Here is a 16,695-nt window from a genome sequence, read left to right on the forward strand (position 1 = left end):
AGAGGGCAGGGTTTGAGCGGCAGCCGGGGGTGTGCACTTCAGGACCAGGCTTGGTGGGGAGGACTCACTCGGCTGTTCTCCAGGGGCTTCTCAGATTTGTGCTTTGTGCTGCCCTGGTTATACCTTCTTCTCCAGCCAGTCGACTCCTCCGGGCCCAAAGCCCCAGTGACCCAGAGGCCCTGCAACCACCAATTCCCTACTCTTGGCCATAGAAGGGTACTCCAGGCAGTTTTGGCTTTCTCACCATGACCCACTAAACAAATCAGCTTTTATGCGGGAGGCAGTGCGCACACACACATATATATATATATCTCATATATATCTGTGAATGACCCCAAAGCCTCAGGAAGCAATGCTTGCCCTTGCTGGCCACTGTGCACCTCGATGACCTCAATCTCTTCTTATCCTACCCGAGTTTTGTAAAGTGCCGGTGGTCTCAAGTGGGAGCGCCTGGATGATACTGGGGTTCAGCTCCTTCAAGGTTTAAATGGACCTTTGTGGCATTGGCTTCTTCAGGCTTATTTAGTTGTCCAAACTCTCCCTTTGGGCCCTCCAGGTGCACCCGCCTGAGCCAATCCCAGGTCGGGGGGTGGGGAGGAGGCATGCAATCCTTTTCACCAAACTTTCCTTTCCAGAAACAAAACAAGAAATGTTAGCACTCCGTCCTCCATTTCACATGTAGCTACACATTCTTTCCGGCATTAACTACCACATCTGCTTTTTTGTAACAACCCTGGCAAAAAAAAAAAAAAAAAAAAAAAAGGGCAAAAAAATGCTCGCGGAGGCTGCTAAACCGATTTCACGCCCGGTTGACTAGCCGCCCCTGCCGCGCCCACTCCCTTCGGCGAGTCTCCCGCTATGGGGGGCGCTATTTTAATGTCCCCGCCCCAGCCCGGACACCGGCCTGTGATTGGTCGCTCCGCGCCCCGCCCTGCCCCGCCCCGCCCCGTGCCCTCCCACCTGCAGTGTAGTCGCCGCCGAGCGCTGGGACCGAACGCTGACCATGGAGCTGGGGCTCGCGGGCCGCCGGGCGCTCGTCACTGGGGCGGGCAAAGGTGGGCCTGAGGGGCTGCCGGGGTGGGGGGACAGCGGGCGGCCAGGGTCCGGGGGTGGCCGTCGGGCGAGGTGGGGGTGAGCCACATTGAGCCGCGCTCCACGCAGGAATCGGGCGCGGCACTGTCCAGGCGCTGCACGCCGCGGGTGTGCAGGTGGTGGCCGTGAGCCGGACCCGGGCCGACCTGGACAGCCTGGTCCGTGAGGTAGGCGCCCCCCAGTCCCCGACCAGAGGGCAGCGGGAGGCGGGCGGGGCGGCGGGGAAGTTGGGCCCGGACGCGCAGGCGCCAGGCGCTGGGGCTGACCAAGGGTCCTCAGCAACCGCTCCCGGGGCGCTCGGCCTTCATGAGCGGCCCAGTGTCCGGAAGAACGGCGACACCCGCTGGGCTTGGAAGGAGGCAGAAATGGCTGCTTTTGCAGGCTCGGGGCCTGAGGCAATAGGGTGCAGGAAGTGGACTGGCCAGAGGCTGGGCCAGCCTCCAGGTCCCTAAGCCCTGAAATGCCCAGGGGCCCAGGGGCCCAGGGGCCGTGTTAGCTCCTCTAACACCTTCAGCAGCCTGGGATTCTGAACCCCAAGAAGGGACCTGGACCCTCTGGGATCTCTAATCCCTCCCCATGTCAGTCTGAAAGGTCTCACGTGGCAGAGGCCCAGCTGTGCCCCTCCTTGGGCATGGAGCCTCTGGTAACTGTGCCCCCCCACCCCCATACGCACAGTGCCCTGGGGTGGAACCCGTGTGTGTGGACCTGGGTGACTGGGAGGCCACGGAGCGGGCACTGGGCAACGTCGGCCCTGTGGACCTGCTGGTGAACAACGCTGGCGTGGCGCTGCTGCAGCCCTTCCTGGAGGTCACCAAGGAGGCGTATGACACGTGAGCTGGCCAGGGTGGAGGAACCCTAGGGCAAGGGCTGCCCCCTGCAGCAGCAGCCCCAGTCCCTGACCAGGGTCTCTCCACCTGCCTCCAGGTCCTTCAACGTGAACCTACGGGCTGTCATCCAAGTATCCCAGGTGAGCTGCCTTCAGGGCAGGAGTGGGAAAGGTGGGTGACTAGTTCTGCGTCATGCTCCCTCTGCAATTCCAGATCGTGGCCAGGGGCTTAATAGCTCGGGGAGCCCCGGGCTCCATCGTGAACGTCTCCAGCCAGGCCTCACAGCGTGCGATAACTAACCACAGCGTCTACTGTGAGTAAGCCCCGGCTACACCCTAGCCCCGACCCCGCTGACCCCCAAGCCTGCAGCCAGCTCAGGCTCGAGGCATGCCTCTCCTCACAGGCTCCACCAAGGGTGCCATGGACATGCTGACCAAGGCGATGGCTCTGGAGCTTGGGCCACACAAGGTGAGCCCCACTGGGATGCCTCCCATCACCCAGCCCACCTGCCCTGGGCACCTAGCCTGCCTTGCTGACCTCCTGCCCGTCCTGGTGTAGATCCGCGTGAACACGGTGAACCCCACAGTGGTGATGACCTCCATGGGCCAGGCCAATTGGAGCAACCCCCAAAAGGCCAAGACCATGCTGGATCGAATCCCACTTGGCAAGTTTGCTGGTGAGTCAGGCAGAAGCCCAGTGGGGAGTTGCACGAGTAGCCCCTGTACCTGCCTCGATTGAGGAGTGGGAGGGAAGGATGAAGAGCAGCCCCCTTCACCTAATACCCTAACTTCCACCCTGCCCACAGAGGTGGAGAACGTGGTGGACATCATCCTTTTCCTGCTGAGTGACCGGAGCAGCATGACCACGGGTTCCGCTGTGCCAGTGGATGGGGGCTTCCTGGCTTCCTGAGTCTCTCTTCCTGACACGCCCCTGCTCCATGCTGAGCCCACCCCCGTCCCCCATCTCTCCAATAAACATGATTCTTGGGCGCCTGGGTGGCTCAGTCGTTAAGCGTCTGCCTTCGGCTCAGGTCATGATCCCAGGGTCCTGGGATCGAGCCCCGCATCGGGCTCCCTGCTCAGTGGGGAGCCCGCTTCTCCCTCTCCCGCTCCCCCTGCTTGTGTTCCCTCTCTCGCTGTGTCTGTCCCTGTAAAATAAATAAATGAAATCTTTAAAAAAAAATTCACTTAAACAAGGTTCTTCTGGGCGCCTGGGTGGCTCAGTTGGTTAAGCGACTGCCTTCGGCTCAGGTCATATCCTGGGGTCCTGGGATCGAGTCCCGCATCGGGCTACCCCTGCTCTGCAGGGAGTCTGCATCTCCCTCTGCCTCTGCCTGCCACTCCCCCTGCTTGTGTGCTCTTTCTCTCTGTCAAATAAATGGATAAAATCTTTAAAAAAAAAAAAAAAACATTCTTCTGCCTAGCCTGCACACTATTTCTAGGCGGTTGGCAAGTGGCCAGAGATGCAGAGCCCAGTGCTGCGTGTGGGAATGAGTCCCAGGTAGGCAGTCACCGTTCAACTCACGTCCCAGGCCAGGTGGCCGGCTGGCTCCCACGCCTGAGATTTTCAGACCTGGCCAAGTCCCTGGCAGGGCCCGGGAGGTAGGACCTTCCAGAAGGCCAGCTCCTAAGCATGGTGATGTGTTTGACCAAGGATGGCCTTTGGCCCTGTCCAGAGGCCTTTGGGGTGGAAGCCCCAGAGTTTTTGACAACCAGTTCTGTGGGTGTCGTCCTGCCATAAATGTTGGTCGATGCTCATCAAAGGTAATGAGTCAGACAAAAGGAAACGAGAAAGGCGGTTGTCGGAGCTTCGCGGATCCGTCGACGATCTGAAAAACTTCTCTGCTGAACCAGATGATGGTTTTCAATTACGGAAAGAACATTTTCTCACCTTTTTTGAGCTAATCACAAAGTACTGAGTGCACAAGACATGGTGCATGTGAGTATAATCTGCATTTCTCCGTTGCTTGAAGTCTCAACAATGGATAGTAAGCCAAGTCCCTGGGGGAGAGTCGCCCGTTCCCACAGCGTAAAGATTCCCACCCATTTGGTATCGTTGAGGGCAGGGTTGGGGAGAGATGCACACTCTCCCACTTTTTTTTTTTTTAAGATTGATTCTTAGACAGAACATGCAAGTGGGGAGCGGGGAGAGGGAGAGAGAGCATCTCAAGCCGACTCACTGCTGAGCGCAGAGCTGATGGCACAGGGCTGGACACAGGGCTCGAGATCATGACCGGAGCCAAAACCAAGAGTCAGGGGCGCCTGGGGGGCTCAGACGGTTGAGCGTCTGCCTTCGGCTCAGGTCATGGTCCCAGGGTCCTGGGATCGAGCCCCGCATCGGGCTCCCTGCTCCGCGGGAAGCCTGCTTCTCCCTCTCCCACTGCCCCTGCTTGTGTTCCCTCTCGCTGTCTCTCTCTCTGTCAAATAAATAAATAAAATCTTAAAAAAAAAAAATTAAAAAACAAAAACAAAAACCCAAGAGTCAGAAGATCAACCGACTGAGCCCCCCAGGTGCCCCGAGGTCTCCCACCTTTATGTTGCATCCTCACCACACAGACACGGTGGGCATAAATAACCCCAAAAACATAGGTGGTAGCACTGTGTACAAAAACATTAGGAGTGTTTGGAGTATTTGTTGATTTTGTTTTTAATATAGCTAACTGTAAGTTTACACAATTATAAATAAGGCTGTTGAGCAACTGCCTAGCAAAATTCCCGAAAATCCGGCATTTGGCTCTTCAGAGTTAGGTCGGGCCTGTTCTGCACACCACAGGGAGGCAGAGTTCTAACCACGTGTCTGCCTGGAGTGTGCCCTGGGGCCTCAGGTGAAGTCCGAGCTCCTGGACTGTGGCTCCCGGGGCCCTCCCAGGCTGACCCCTAGCTCGCCTCCCACTATTCCTGACTTCGGCGGTGACAGGCTTCCCCCCTTGCTGCTGCCTCCTCTCCTCTCCGAACCATGCTTGACCTGCACGCTTTTGTCTACACTGGATGCCTTTCCTCCTGACCACTTCTCTTCCTGAGTTCCCGGCTCAGTGTCCCCCAGCCCTGGTGGGTGGGGGGAGCTACGGGGGAGGCTGCTGGCACAGTCCTGCCAGGGTCTACATAGGGCTTGGTGGGCCTTGACCGCAGGCTGCCCCTCACCACACTGGGAGCTGCCTGACCAAAGCCCACCTCACGCCCCTGGGCGTGCCCCTCTCAGAGGCCTGAGGTCAGGACAGCAGGGGCTTTTCTTCGCCCCAAAGGGGCCGCATGCTCTTACTCCCACTTTCGTCTGGGTCCCATCCTTTGGGGACTGACACAGCTGAGCAAGGTCTTTCTCTCCTTTTGCCCAGCGTGTGGGGTCAAGCTCATCCCTCTGTACTCTCTATGCGGGAGGTTAGGGGCAAAGCAGCCCAGGCCAGAGAGACAAGCACCCAGAGAGGCAGGAGATGTTGGTGGAGAATGTTTATTGTATAAAAGAAGTAAGGGCCACCCCTGCCTGGGGCCCATGAACAGGACCCATCCCCCCAACCTCCCCCATCAGGAAGCCCAGCCGGGGGCTGCCCTGGACCCGCCCCTGCAGCCCGAGGGAGACCCTGCTCCCTTCCAGCCTCCTGTGGGGTCCAGGTAAAGCTGGAGCTGTGCCCCCAGAAAAAGGAGACAGAGCCGACAGGACTCCACTGCCCCAGCCCTGTCCCCAGGAGCGGTGGCCTCGTCCCCCATGCTTCTACCCCCTCCCCACCCACACCACTCCCCCACAGCAGACTCAGGGACACCAAACATCTCAACACGACAGCAGACACGGGTTGGGCGGGGCTGCTCCTCTCGAAGCAGGCTCTAGAAGACTGTGCACTTCTTCCCCGGCTTTTTCACGGGGGGTGGGCAGAGCACAGCCCGGATGGCCTCGTCAAACACGGTCTTCAGGCCCCGCTGAGTGAGGGCTGAGCACTCCAGGTACTTGACAGAGCCTGGGGGCAGAGAGAGCAGGCGCTGCTGAGGATGGGAGTCAGCAAGGGAGAGGGCAGCGGGGGGGTCAGCACGGGGGGGGCCCTCCAGAGCATGCCTCCTGCCCCTTCTTTCCTGCCCCCACCTGAAGGCCCCGCAGTGCCCACTCACCGATCTCGCGGGCCATGGCCAGGCCCTGGGGGTAGGTGATAGGTGCCAGCTTCTTGTCCCGAAGCCGTTCGATGGTGTCCTTGTCGTCACGGAGGTCCAGCTTGGTGCCCACCAGGAGGATGGGCGTGTGGGGGCAGTGGTGTCGCACCTCTGGGTACCACTGTGGGGATGGAGGCTCTGACCCCTACACCTGGGGGCTTCCCCCACAGCCATGCCCACAGCAGGCCATGGCTCCCAAGGGTCCCTTCATCTCAGTCCCTGGATCCACACTGAGCCCTTCCTGCTTCAGGAAGCGGCCGGTGGGCTTGGTGGGGAAACAACCAAGGACAAAAATACATACGTGGAAGTCTCAAGGGCCTTTTGGCCCTCCCTGCTCTGAGAGCCTCACTCATCACCCCCACCCCACCTCTGCCTCTTCATCACTCTCCCTGGGTCACCTTCAGATCCAGGCAAAACAGGGATCTCCTCTGCCTCTAAAGGACAAGGGACCTAAGGTCTTCAGGCAAGACACCCCTGCCCTGCCAGGGAAAGTCCTCTGGACACCCCCTTCTCCTACCGACAGGCCCCCTCCTGGCAGCACTGCCCTACCTTGGCTCGAACATTCTCAAAGGATGCTGGGCTCACCAGGGAGAAGCAGATCAGAAAGACATCCTTGGGAGAAAGGGTGAGGGGGCCCAGGTGGGAGTGGTCAAGGACCTCCAAATGGCCCCTGTCCCTCCACACACACACACGAGGACCTCAAGGACCCCACCCAAGCCACCCAGCTCCTGGGGCCGGCCCTGCTGTCACCTACAGTTTGGGGATAGGAGAGCGGCCTCAGCCGGTCATAGTCCTCCTGCCCGGCGGTATCCCACAGCCCCAGGTTGACCGGCTTCCCGTCCACCATCACGTTGGCAGAGTAATTGTCGAAGCTGCCAGGCAGAGCACGACTGTCGGTCCAGGTCTTGGGCTCTCAGGCCCGCACAGAACCTGAGCTTTGGCGGCACCCTGGCCCCACCCCAGAAGCCCAGACCAGGGCCACCTGGGCCTGACCTCGACGCCCAGGGGAGCCCTGAGATGGGCTAGCTCCAGACCCGCCCACCCGGAGCGCTCACACGGTGGGGATGTACTCTCCCGGGAAGGCGTTGGTCGTGTAGCTGATCAGCAAGCAGGTCTTCCCCACGGCGCTGCGGACAGAGGGCGAGCCCACGTTGCTGCCGGGCCAAGCCTCAGCCCTCTGCCCAGCAAGGGCAGCCCCCTCCCAAAGGACCACAGGCGGAGACAGGGGTCCCAGCCCAGCAGAGCTGCAGGCGGGCCTCCAGAGGGTAGGGCGGGGGCGAGCCGGCTCAGAGATCCCGGCGCCCCGGCGAGGGTGGGACCCGCGCAGGGCTCAGTCCAGGTGAGAGGCCTGGCCCCACCCACCAGGAGGCCAGGCGGCGGCCCGGGCAGCATCAGGTGGGCCTGGGCTGCAGGCCTGCGCCCGGCGGCCAGCCGGGACCCCGCCCCGGCGCGCCCTCCCGCTACTGCCCGGCCCCAGGGCGCGCGCCGCACGGGCGTCAGGGCGTCAGGGCCGCCCCGCCCGGCCCCGAGCCGGCACCCCGCACCCCCGACCCGGAGCCGTGCGCTCAGCCCGGGCAGGGTCCCCGGGGCCGCCCCCGCCCAGCCCGCGGCCTCCGCGACGCGCACTCACCCGTCGCCGACCACCACGCACTTGATGGCCTGCATGGGCGCGGGCCGGGCGGGCGCGGCCGCGAGCCGAGCTGCGGAGAAATGCCCGGCGCCGCAGCGGCCGCGGACCCGAGCCGAGCGCCGAGCCGAGCGGCCGGAGACAGCCGAGCGCCGCCGAGCGCCGGGCGCGGAGACAGCCGAGCGCGGCCGGCGGGGGGCGCGGGGGGCGCGAGCCCGCCCCGAACCCGGCACTCGCCGTTCCGGGAGAACTCTGCTGAGGGGTGGGGACACGGCGACCCCCGGCCAGTCCGCAAGCCCCGGCGGGCTCCCCAGCGCCCCCGGGATCCAAGGCCACGGGCCAGGGTGCAGCGCGGGCAGGTGACTCCCACCCCCCACCAGGCCGTGCGTGGGGTGGTCTCTGCTTGTAGCTTCTCCTAGGGAGGGCGCGCCCAGGGCCCACTGCCAGAGGGGATGAGACCCCCCCCCGCCCCCGCCCTGGTGCTGGCAGTCCCCAGTCCCTCCGCCGCTGGAGGTCGCCCACAGTAGCTCCGCAGTCACCACCGGTCGTCAGTAGGGAAGGGCCACCCAGCTGCACCCGGAGGGTCTTCCTTCCAGGGTTGGGACAGAGGGTCTCCTGGGTGGTTGGGAGCACAGATGACGTGGGAAAAGGTACCGGCCCCAAAGGTATCACAAAGTGTAAAAGTTGTGTATTTCAAAAGACCCAGGAGGCCTGGGCCAGCGCGCAGCACTCCTGGTTACATTGTAAAAGGAGCATGTGTGGTTACATTGGAGGAGCTGATTGTGAGGAGGGGCTGGGGTGGAGCTGGGGACAGCTCTTTTGGATTTTCCTCCGCCATGGGGGCTTTTCCTCAGATGCATGTCAGGCTTATCACCTGGTACTGGGAGGAAGGCTCGGGAAGGGCCCAGGGGGTGCCCCCTCCGGTCCTGGTGGCCAGCAGCCCTGGGCTGGCCTAGCCCGGTAGCTGGTGCTGAGCAGCGGCGGTCCCCACTCACTAATCCGGCTGGGCCCCAATTTTCCAAGTCCCCAGCCGTAGACCCTGCCTCGGCTGCCAGACTGTCAGCCAGGCTGTGTCTGGAGACGCAGGGACGGGCAGCGATGGGGCACACATGTCTAGGAGATGCTGCCCTCCTGCCCTCCCCGAGTCTCCTGCCTCCCTTCACTTCTGGGGGTTCACAGCCCTCAGAGGAGACCCCTGGACATAAGCCAGGACAGCATTTTGCAGGAAGCCGGCCCTCTGGGCCTCCTCCTCCCGGATCCGGGCGATCTCGGCCTCCTTGAGCCGAAGCTTCTCCCGGAGAGAGGCGTTCTCACTCTCCCTGTCCAGCAGCGCCTCCCGGTGGTCACCTGCGATCACTGCAGGACAAGAAACACGGGGTGGAGGCGGCCCCAGGCAATTGGGAGGTTGCCAGCGGGTCCTGGTGGGGCTTGTGCGGGGTTCCCCGGCGGCCAAGCCCAGCTCTGCAGCCTACCCGCCCAAGGGACGACCCAGTGACAAAGGGTCCTGCTGAGATGGCGCGGGGCTGGGGCTCCGCTCACCTTTCAGCCGACGCTCCAGGGCCGCCACCTTCTCTTTCAGGGCCTCCTGGGCCGTCAGTTCTGCCTGCAGGCGGCCATTCTGCTCGTGCAGCTCCACCCGCACCCTGGTCACCTCAGCCACCTTTTCTTGGTCCTTGTTGCTCAGTTCCTGCCAGACATGGGGGTGAGAGTGTGGCGGGGGGGGGGGCCTGGGCGGGCGGGTGTGGAGGATGTAAGGGGGGGCACCATCCCAGCCACCTGCTGCAGCTCCTCCAGGCGTCGTCTCAGGCCTTCCACCTGCAGGCCCAGCTGGCTGGCCCGGGCCTGGGCCTCGGCCACTGTCTGCCTCTGCTGCAGGCAGGCGCTCTGAGCTTCGTCCCGAGCCTGGGCCTGCAGCCGCAGCTTCTCCTCCAGGTGAGCCAGATGCTGCCGCTGTGGGCACAGGAGAAGGGCTGGTGAGCAGAGCGGGGAGGGCCCAAGCCCTGCCTGTTGCTTCCCTCATGTGGCCCTGAGCTCACGGGGAGTGGGAGGGATCCCCCCCAGCTAGAGGGGAGCTTTCATTTGCAACGTGGAAACTGCCTCATAACTCAAGTTAGTATGTGTGTATATCCCGAACAGGCTCAACTTGAACTAGCCTATAGGGAGTACCCAACTCCCAGGCTGAGCATTCTGCCCTTTGGGTCCTGGCTTTGGCCATGCATACCCATCCCAGGGCTGGAGTCAGTGGCTCTTCGTGGGGGTCGGATGTGATCCAGGACCTGTGCTGCTCTGCCTCCTACCATCCGCCCCTGTACCCTGGGGACTCCCCCTACAAAGCTTTTCAAAAGACAGCCTGGGTCTGGCCTGTGCACTTCAGCCCCTCAGGCCTCGCTCCCTGGTGGCCATGGGCTCACCTCCTCCAGACGGACTTGGTTCTTGGCCTTAATGAGCTCCTCCTCAGCCTGGCCACGCTCACTGAGAGCCGCCGCCTTCACTCGGCTCAGCTCCTGCACCACAGACAGTGACCCACTGGGCCTGTTCTCCTGCCCTGGCCAGGGGCTCCTCTGGCCCCACCCAGCTGCCAGGCGAGGGCGTATACCCCTGCACTAGCCTCCTGAGGGCTCTGGCCACTCGGCAGGGCTGCCACAGCCAAGGGATCCCGTGTCCTACCTCATTAGGTTCCTCTGGCCTCCCGGGGATATCGACGGGCGGGTCCTGATGAGACTCTGAGACCACCAAAGGGGTGCCCCAGGGAAGGGCAGAGACTTGCACCCAGCCAGCGCATGCTCACCTCCTCCAGGGATAGCCGCGAGGCCTCCAGCCTCTGTACCCTGTCCTGCATGGCTCTCTCGCTCTCTTCCAGGTGACGAGTCATGTGCTCCACCTGCCCAGGTGAGGGGCAGGAAGAGGGCTGAAGACTAGCTCCCCAGCTTACACCCCCCACGGACTCCCCACGCCGTGGCGGCAAATCCTGGGGACACTTCCTTCCCAGAAGGGGCTGCCCCTCATGGCTTTGCAGGAGGCAAGGCTTCGCAGTGCCACACTCAGGTGGCAGCCCGTGCTAGGGTCCTTTCTAGAGGCTGGCCGGGAGTTTTTGGGTCTGGCATCTGCCGGGGCTGGCAAAGAACGCCCACCCAGCCTCCCAAGGTTGTCAGGGGGAGCACAGCCAGGGGTGTGCGTTGGGGACAGCTTGCCACCCTGGGCGGATGGTAGCGACGGGAGACCAGATGGTGTAACTAACAAGCACCTCCTTGGCTCGCAGCTGCTCCAAGTCCTCCAAGCTCTGTCGGGACCTTTTCTTCTCCAGTTCCAGACGCTCTGGAAGCGCAGGGGGCAGAGCACGGGTGGGGCTCCCTGAGGGGCCCTCACTCCCTGTCCTCCCCCCTCTGGGGCCCTCAGCCGCGGCCTGCCTGTGCCCACCCTCGGCCTGGTTGGCCCGCATCTTCAGCTCCGCCGTTGTGTTGCTCAGCTCCTGCCTGGCCAGGAACAGCTGCTCCTGCTGAGCTCTCACCTTCCGCTCCAACTCGTCCACCTGGGAAGCCAGCACCGTGGGCGGGAAGCTTGGGCCCTGGCCCCCTGCCCTAGGCCCCTGCCCCAGTCTCCCCGGGGGCCTGGTCCCTCACCCCTCACCTGGTTTTGCAGAAGCAGGTTCTTCTCGTTGGCAGCAGATAAGTCTCTGAGGAGCTTAAACTCCCGCTCTGCAGCCTCCTGCGGGTGAGACAGGGCACCACCGGTCACCCCTGCCAGGCACCACCCGCCCCCCTGCCCGCCCTGCTCACCTGCTGCTCCATCCTGTGCTCCTTTGCCTGCCTCTGCGCCAAGTTTCGCTGTTCCTGCTCCGCGGTGGCCAAGAGCTCCCCCAGGCCCTGGGCCTTTTGCTCTGACAGGGCCAGGGCGGCCTCGGCCATCTGCAGCCTGTAAGGAGGGAAAAGCCAGCCCCGCCCCGGCTTCACCTTGAGCCTCGCAAAGGCACTGCAGTTCTCATTCTTGCCAACCACTAGTCACCTCAGCTAGAGCTCACATCCTCCAAGAAGTCTTCTGGGATTAACAACCCCACTGTCTCCGCCCTCTACTTTGTACACTGGGGACTAGGGTTCTTGTCTGTATCACTCTTTTCTGCCCCCTGGCACATCCCTAAAATGTTCCAAAGCCACCCCTCCACCACTCTCCTACCCTCTGCCCCACTTACTTGGCCTTGAGGGCATTGATGATGGAATGTCTCTCATTCAGGGCTTCCTGAAGCTGCCCCACGCATGCTGCCGATGCCCTATGAGTAGAAAGGCATGTCTGGGAACCCTGAAGCTCAGAGCACTCCCAGGGCCCCTTGGCTCTGGTAGCAGCTACCGCTCCTCATGCTTCTACAACTTTCCAGGTGTGGCCAGGGAAGTTCTCAGTGCTGCCCCAAACCCCCCAGCCAGTGTCCTTGGCAAGCACATGCTACCAGCTCATCGGTGGGCAGGTGACAAGGCTCAGGGCCAGTCAGCCCATAAGGCCAGAGCCAGGACCCAAACCTCAGGCACCCCACCTGAGCTGTAGCTCTGTGGCCCTGGGGCCACACTCACCTGCTGCTCCTGGCCATCTCTTTTCGCTGCTTATCAATTGTCTCCATCAAGTCCAGAAACTGGGGACAGAGCCAACCAGAGCCCCGTCAGGGCCCGGAGCCTGCCTACTGCCCCTGGTTAAGCAGGAAGGAGGGCAGATGCCCACCGAAGCAGAACAGAAAAGCATCTGCCTCATCCGAGAGGGGGATGGGGCTCCCACACAGCGAGGCCCACTGCCCACCCACCCGGCCAGAGGTCAGACCAAAAGGCTGCCTCTCAGGCCTGAGTGTTGGCCACTCAGAGAAGCTCTAGGGTCCAGGGGAAGGGAAGATGACCATGACATGGGGACCAAGGTGGGCCCTTTGTCCCTCCAGCTGGAGTGAGGCTCTGCGGTCAGAGGCAGTGCTGTCCTCACCTGCCTGGATTTCTCTTCCTGGAGGTGTTTTACCTCCTTGCTGAGCACATGGGTGCGGGCCTGGTTCTCTCGGGAAGTGGTCTGCCGCTCCTGGTTGTGGTCCATTGCTTGCTCTATGGGAAAGAGTCCAGTTATCCACCAAGGGGGCTGCTCAGGCCTCAGAGTGGCCAAGTTAGCCCAGCCCTGCGCCCAGAAGCCAGTCATCAAAGAATCAATACTGTTGGCAGTCTCACCCCGCAAATCAGAGCGCACTAGGAGGTGAAGGGCTTGAGCAGGGGTAGGGATGGGGGTAACGGTGGGGCCGGGAACCCTGGCGCACCTGTGCAGGGCGGCCCGCACATGGGAAGAGGCAGGGGAGAATGCTCAGCTGCCAGAGGTGGATGTTATCTTGGGGCATTTAGGCTCCATCCCAAAGACCAGAGTCCACTATATGACTTTTAAGAATTGAATGTCATGCTCAACTCCTGTGTTCGGGAGAGATTTAGGCAGCATTTGGAGAAGAGCCAGCCAAAAGCTGGGGGACTAGGAAAAGTTAGGGATGACGACACAGGCGGGGCAGGCCCAGCAGGAGGCAGTAGCCCCGTGCAGGATTCCAGCCTAAGTTCAGGCCCTGGGGTGGCTGGTGCTACTGGAAGGACAAGTAGCTGTGCGGAGTGGCAGAGTGTTCTACTGGGCTTGGGGCTGAGTTGTCGGGGTCACTAATGGGAGGGGACCATGGAGCCCAGGTGGCCCCACACCCACGAACTCTGGGGTGCCGGGGCAGATGCCAAGAAGCCCCTTCCCAGCTGTGGCTGGGCCACCAAGGCATGAGTGTGGCCCTCAGGGCAAGGCCCCAAGCTACAGTGCCTCCGTTTCTTCATCTGTGCAAGAGGTGAACCCCCCATGTCGCAGGCCTGAGAAGGGAGCGTGCACACTGAGGAGAGCTCAGGGCAGCAGAGAGCAGAGCTCCGCAAGCTCACTGCCACCATATCCCTCCCCGACATCTTCTCCCTCTTCTTCCTGTTTCTGATTTAGGCTACCTCACGATGCCTGTACACATCCCCGTCCTGAGCCTCGAGCCGCCCCTCCCGCGGTGGCTGGCCCTGTCAGAGGGAATCAGCTTTATGCCCAGCTCAAAACAGCACGAGCCATCAGCAGCCCTGAGTGCCCATACCCACAGCTCTGAGGATGTCGCCTGGGATGTTATTCCCAGCCAGCTCCAGCCTCCACAGGGTTCTGTTGCGGGGGAGAGAGTTCACCAGGGCCCGGCCCCCCAGGAGGCCGATGCTATTCCAGCGCAGGTCTGGAAGGAAACCTGTTGTCACCAGATGGAATGCACCTGGACAGAGCTGGTCCGGCCCGAGACGCTTTCTTTGGGGAAGGGTACTCCCTGTGATCACCAACAGAGCAGGGGCCCCGCTCACCGGGCCCTCCCCACGACACCTTCCCACCCCCTTGCTTCCAGAAGAGGACAAAAGCAGCAGGAAGGCTGAGGGAACAGTGGCACAGAGCTCCAGACCGCAGACCTGGAGGAGAAGGCCAGTGCGGGGAGGCCTCACCCAGCTGCTGGAGGCTGGCGTTGCATGTCAGGGCCAAGGCCAGCTCCTCCGCGCCCTTGTGGCTGATCTGGTTGTTGCGGAGGTCCAGCTGCCGAAGGGTGCCGTTGCCCGCCAGGGCTCCGCAGAAGGTGGCGAAGGCATCTTCCCACGTGCCCAGGTTGTTCCACTCCAGGGTGAGGCTGTAGGAAAGGTGGACGTAAGGTGTGTGGCCCCAAGGAGCACCCTGCTGCCACAGGGGCCAGAGGAGAGGTGCAGGCTTCAGGACCTTGGTGGAGAGGCTAGAGCCACGTGAGTAACTTATACTTGCCAACTCCCCACCAACGGATGGGAGACACAGATGACCAGCCAGGAGACGATGCGCTCAGGCTGCAGAATGCACCCTCTGAGCCAACCCCGAACCACTCACGGGGGTGGGAGGGGTGCTAGGGGCCAGGACCACACTTACCTCTGAATGGACTTGTTCTGCCGGAGGAGTTGTCCCAGAGCCTCAGCACCTGCAGCTTGAAGGTTATTGCCCTAAGTCAGGAAGAGGCAGGCTGGTTAATTCCCTGTCGTTACAGGATGAGCTCCAAATGCCACGTCCACACCCCATAGGGCCCTGGTCAGGCAATGGATGAGGCCAGGTGGCCTGCTCTCAGAAGGTGCAGCTCCTTTCAGATATTGCTTTCCCTGACCGTAGTGGGCCTCCTGGTGCAGGTTCATTGTTTGCTCATGTGAACACTTTGGAACTCACATTCCTGACCTCCAATCACCACCCACCCACCCCATGAGAAATGGGTGTGGAAACCTATGTGCCAAGAGTACTTATAGACACTGTCAATGGCCACCATTCAGATTTTCAGGCTGCCAGGACACTCAAATCTCCCCCCCCACCCCCCCGACTCCCAGTCTCAAGTAGCATGCCCGAGTGCGGACCTGCTCACCTTTAGATCCAGAAACCGCACAACGGTGTGGGCACACAGCCCCTGGAGCAGCAGTGTAGCTCCTGTAGGGAGGTAGGGCCCTCACTCCGTGCCCCTGGAGCTCCTCCCTGTGGGCTCCAGCTTGGAGCAGCTCCCCAGACACAGGGGAGAGATGACTGTCCCAGTGGCCCCCAGTGGTCAGGATTCATGCCAGAAATGAGTTGCCCTGCTCACTGCCAGGTTTGAAACATCTGGGGCGCCTGGGTGGCTCAGTCATTGGGTGTCTGCCTTCGGCTCAGGTCATGATCATAGAGTCCTGGGATCAAGCCCCGCATCGGGCTCCCTGCTCCACGGGAAGCCTGCTACTCCCTCCCTGACTCCCCCTGCTTGTGTTCCTTCTCTTGCTGTGTCTCTCTCTGTTGTAAATAAAATCTTTTTAAAAAAAAAAAAAAATCTGTAATCTCTGCTAGGCACAGAGCCAGGCTGCTGACCTTATGCTCACCAGCACACTGGATCTGTCCTAAGTCAGGGGAAGGTAAGGTTTCTCTGTTACAAAGAGAAACTGCCCTCTGCTGCCAGGGACGCTGCTGCTTTAACGACATATAGTACAGAAGCACAGAAACCTCACAAAGATGAGGTCTGGTGGGACTGAAGAGCTCTCTGCCAGAGGCTGCCAAGGAATGAGGGCCTTGTGCAGCAAACCAGGGCAAAGAGAGAAAGGCCAGGCTGCCCGTGGTCAAAGGGCTTGATCCCAATCCCAACTCTGAAGTTGCGAGGGGGGCCCTGGCCCCTGCCCATGCTCGGGTGCCCACCTTCCTCGCTGAGCATGCAGTCACTCAGGATGAGCTCCGTCAGCAGTACCTCCTTCTGCAGCAGCTTGCCCAAGGCCCTGCAGGTGTCCACGGTCAGGCTCTGGGTGGCCAGGTCCAGCCGGCCCCGTGGCAGCTCCTGCAGTTGCTGCAGGACAGTTTCCTGGGGCTCAGACCCACTTTCCTTGCACAGCCGGCTGTAGGAGTGCTGGAACTCCTCCATGGCACGCTCCTAGAGACGGGCTTCACCATGAGCCAGCTGAAGCCGAGGGCAGGCTCCGGCTACCCGACTCCTCTCCCTAAGGGCAAGAGGGCAGGGCCTCTCCGGTGGGGGCCTACGGCGCCGAGCAGCTCAGGGTGGAGCACAAGGACTCCTCTAAGTCCTCAGCAGCCGAGCAACGAGGGACAAACCGAATAGGTTCTCCAGGAGGGAGGCCCCATGAGGGCGGGAGAGTGGGCAGGGGACCGCTCCAGCAGGGAACCGGGGAGGGGGGCGTCCGCCCGGAGGCGGGGATGAGGGTCCCTAGCAGACGGTCCCTCCAGCGGCGGGGCGGGACCCCAGGCCCCCAGCCCGCGCGCTTCGGACCCTCACTCTCCAGCCGCGGGTCCGCGCGGCCGCCGCGAAGCCTCAGTATCCAGGAAGAGCAAGGTGTGCCGGGAAGGGCGGGAGCGAACTGCAACTCCCAGGAGTCCTTGCGGGGGGAGGGCGTTGCTCGCCTCGGGCCAATAGGGACGAAGGGGCGGGCACGCGCTGCGGGCCCACGGGGGCGGGGCAGGGCGGAGGCGGGGCTGCGGAAGGCGCGCTCCGGGCTGA

At 62.1% G+C, this 16,695-nt stretch overlaps 3 protein-coding genes across 7 annotated transcripts; 1 reads left to right on the top strand and 2 right to left on the bottom strand.

The window, feature by feature from the left end:
• The first annotated feature begins 939 nt into the window (after positions 1–939).
• LOC112814340 (L-xylulose reductase) lies at positions 940–2,907 on the top strand. The gene is made up of 8 exons (XM_025859835.2): positions 940–1,055; positions 1,162–1,259; positions 1,768–1,922; positions 2,017–2,059; positions 2,133–2,232; positions 2,323–2,387; positions 2,478–2,595; positions 2,725–2,907. The coding sequence occupies exons 1-8, from the start codon at positions 1,004–1,006 to the stop codon at positions 2,826–2,828; spliced, it is 735 nt and encodes a 244-aa protein (XP_025715620.1). The 5' UTR covers positions 940–1,003; the 3' UTR covers positions 2,829–2,907.
• Positions 2,908–5,347: 2,440 nt separating this feature from the next.
• RAC3 (Rac family small GTPase 3) lies at positions 5,348–7,829 on the bottom strand. Of its 2 annotated transcripts, none has more exons than XM_025859832.2 (6): positions 7,683–7,829; positions 7,108–7,179; positions 6,807–6,924; positions 6,602–6,664; positions 6,010–6,173; positions 5,348–5,865 (listed from the first exon to the last, which is right to left on the bottom strand). In XM_025859832.2, the coding sequence occupies exons 1-6, from the start codon at positions 7,715–7,717 to the stop codon at positions 5,805–5,807; spliced, it is 513 nt and encodes a 170-aa protein (XP_025715617.1). In that variant the 5' UTR covers positions 7,718–7,829; the 3' UTR covers positions 5,348–5,804. The 2 variants fall into 2 exon arrangements, with proteins under 2 accessions (XP_025715617.1, XP_025715616.1); XM_025859831.2 differs by having other exon boundaries at positions 6,014–6,173; positions 7,683–7,828.
• Positions 7,830–8,345: 516 nt separating this feature from the next.
• On the bottom strand, positions 8,346–16,543 carry LRRC45 (leucine rich repeat containing 45). Of its 4 annotated transcripts, XM_025859945.1 has the most exons (17): positions 15,885–16,541; positions 15,094–15,155; positions 14,616–14,686; positions 14,171–14,349; positions 13,786–13,914; positions 12,633–12,745; positions 12,239–12,297; positions 11,866–11,943; positions 11,456–11,591; positions 11,307–11,384; positions 11,097–11,208; positions 10,924–10,994; positions 10,468–10,560; positions 10,091–10,183; positions 9,456–9,629; positions 9,219–9,366; positions 8,346–9,035 (listed from the first exon to the last, which is right to left on the bottom strand). In XM_025859945.1, exons 1-17 carry the CDS (start codon positions 16,102–16,104, stop codon positions 8,839–8,841), a joined length of 2,013 nt encoding a protein of 670 aa, XP_025715730.1. In that variant the 5' UTR covers positions 16,105–16,541; the 3' UTR covers positions 8,346–8,838. The 4 variants fall into 4 exon arrangements, with proteins under 4 accessions (XP_025715730.1, XP_025715729.1, XP_073742056.1 ...); XM_025859944.1 differs by having other exon boundaries at positions 10,924–11,208; positions 15,885–16,542; XM_073885955.1 differs by lacking the exon at positions 10,091–10,183 and having other exon boundaries at positions 10,924–11,208; positions 15,885–16,543.
• Positions 16,544–16,695: the final 152 nt, after the last annotated feature.

The sequence above is a fragment of the Callorhinus ursinus genome, unplaced genomic scaffold (genome assembly GCF_003265705.2).
Source record: "Callorhinus ursinus isolate GAN/ISIS: 27379988/994484 unplaced genomic scaffold, GSC_fseal_2.0 scaffold68, whole genome shotgun sequence".
NCBI classification, from domain to species: domain Eukaryota; kingdom Metazoa; phylum Chordata; class Mammalia; order Carnivora; family Otariidae; genus Callorhinus; species Callorhinus ursinus.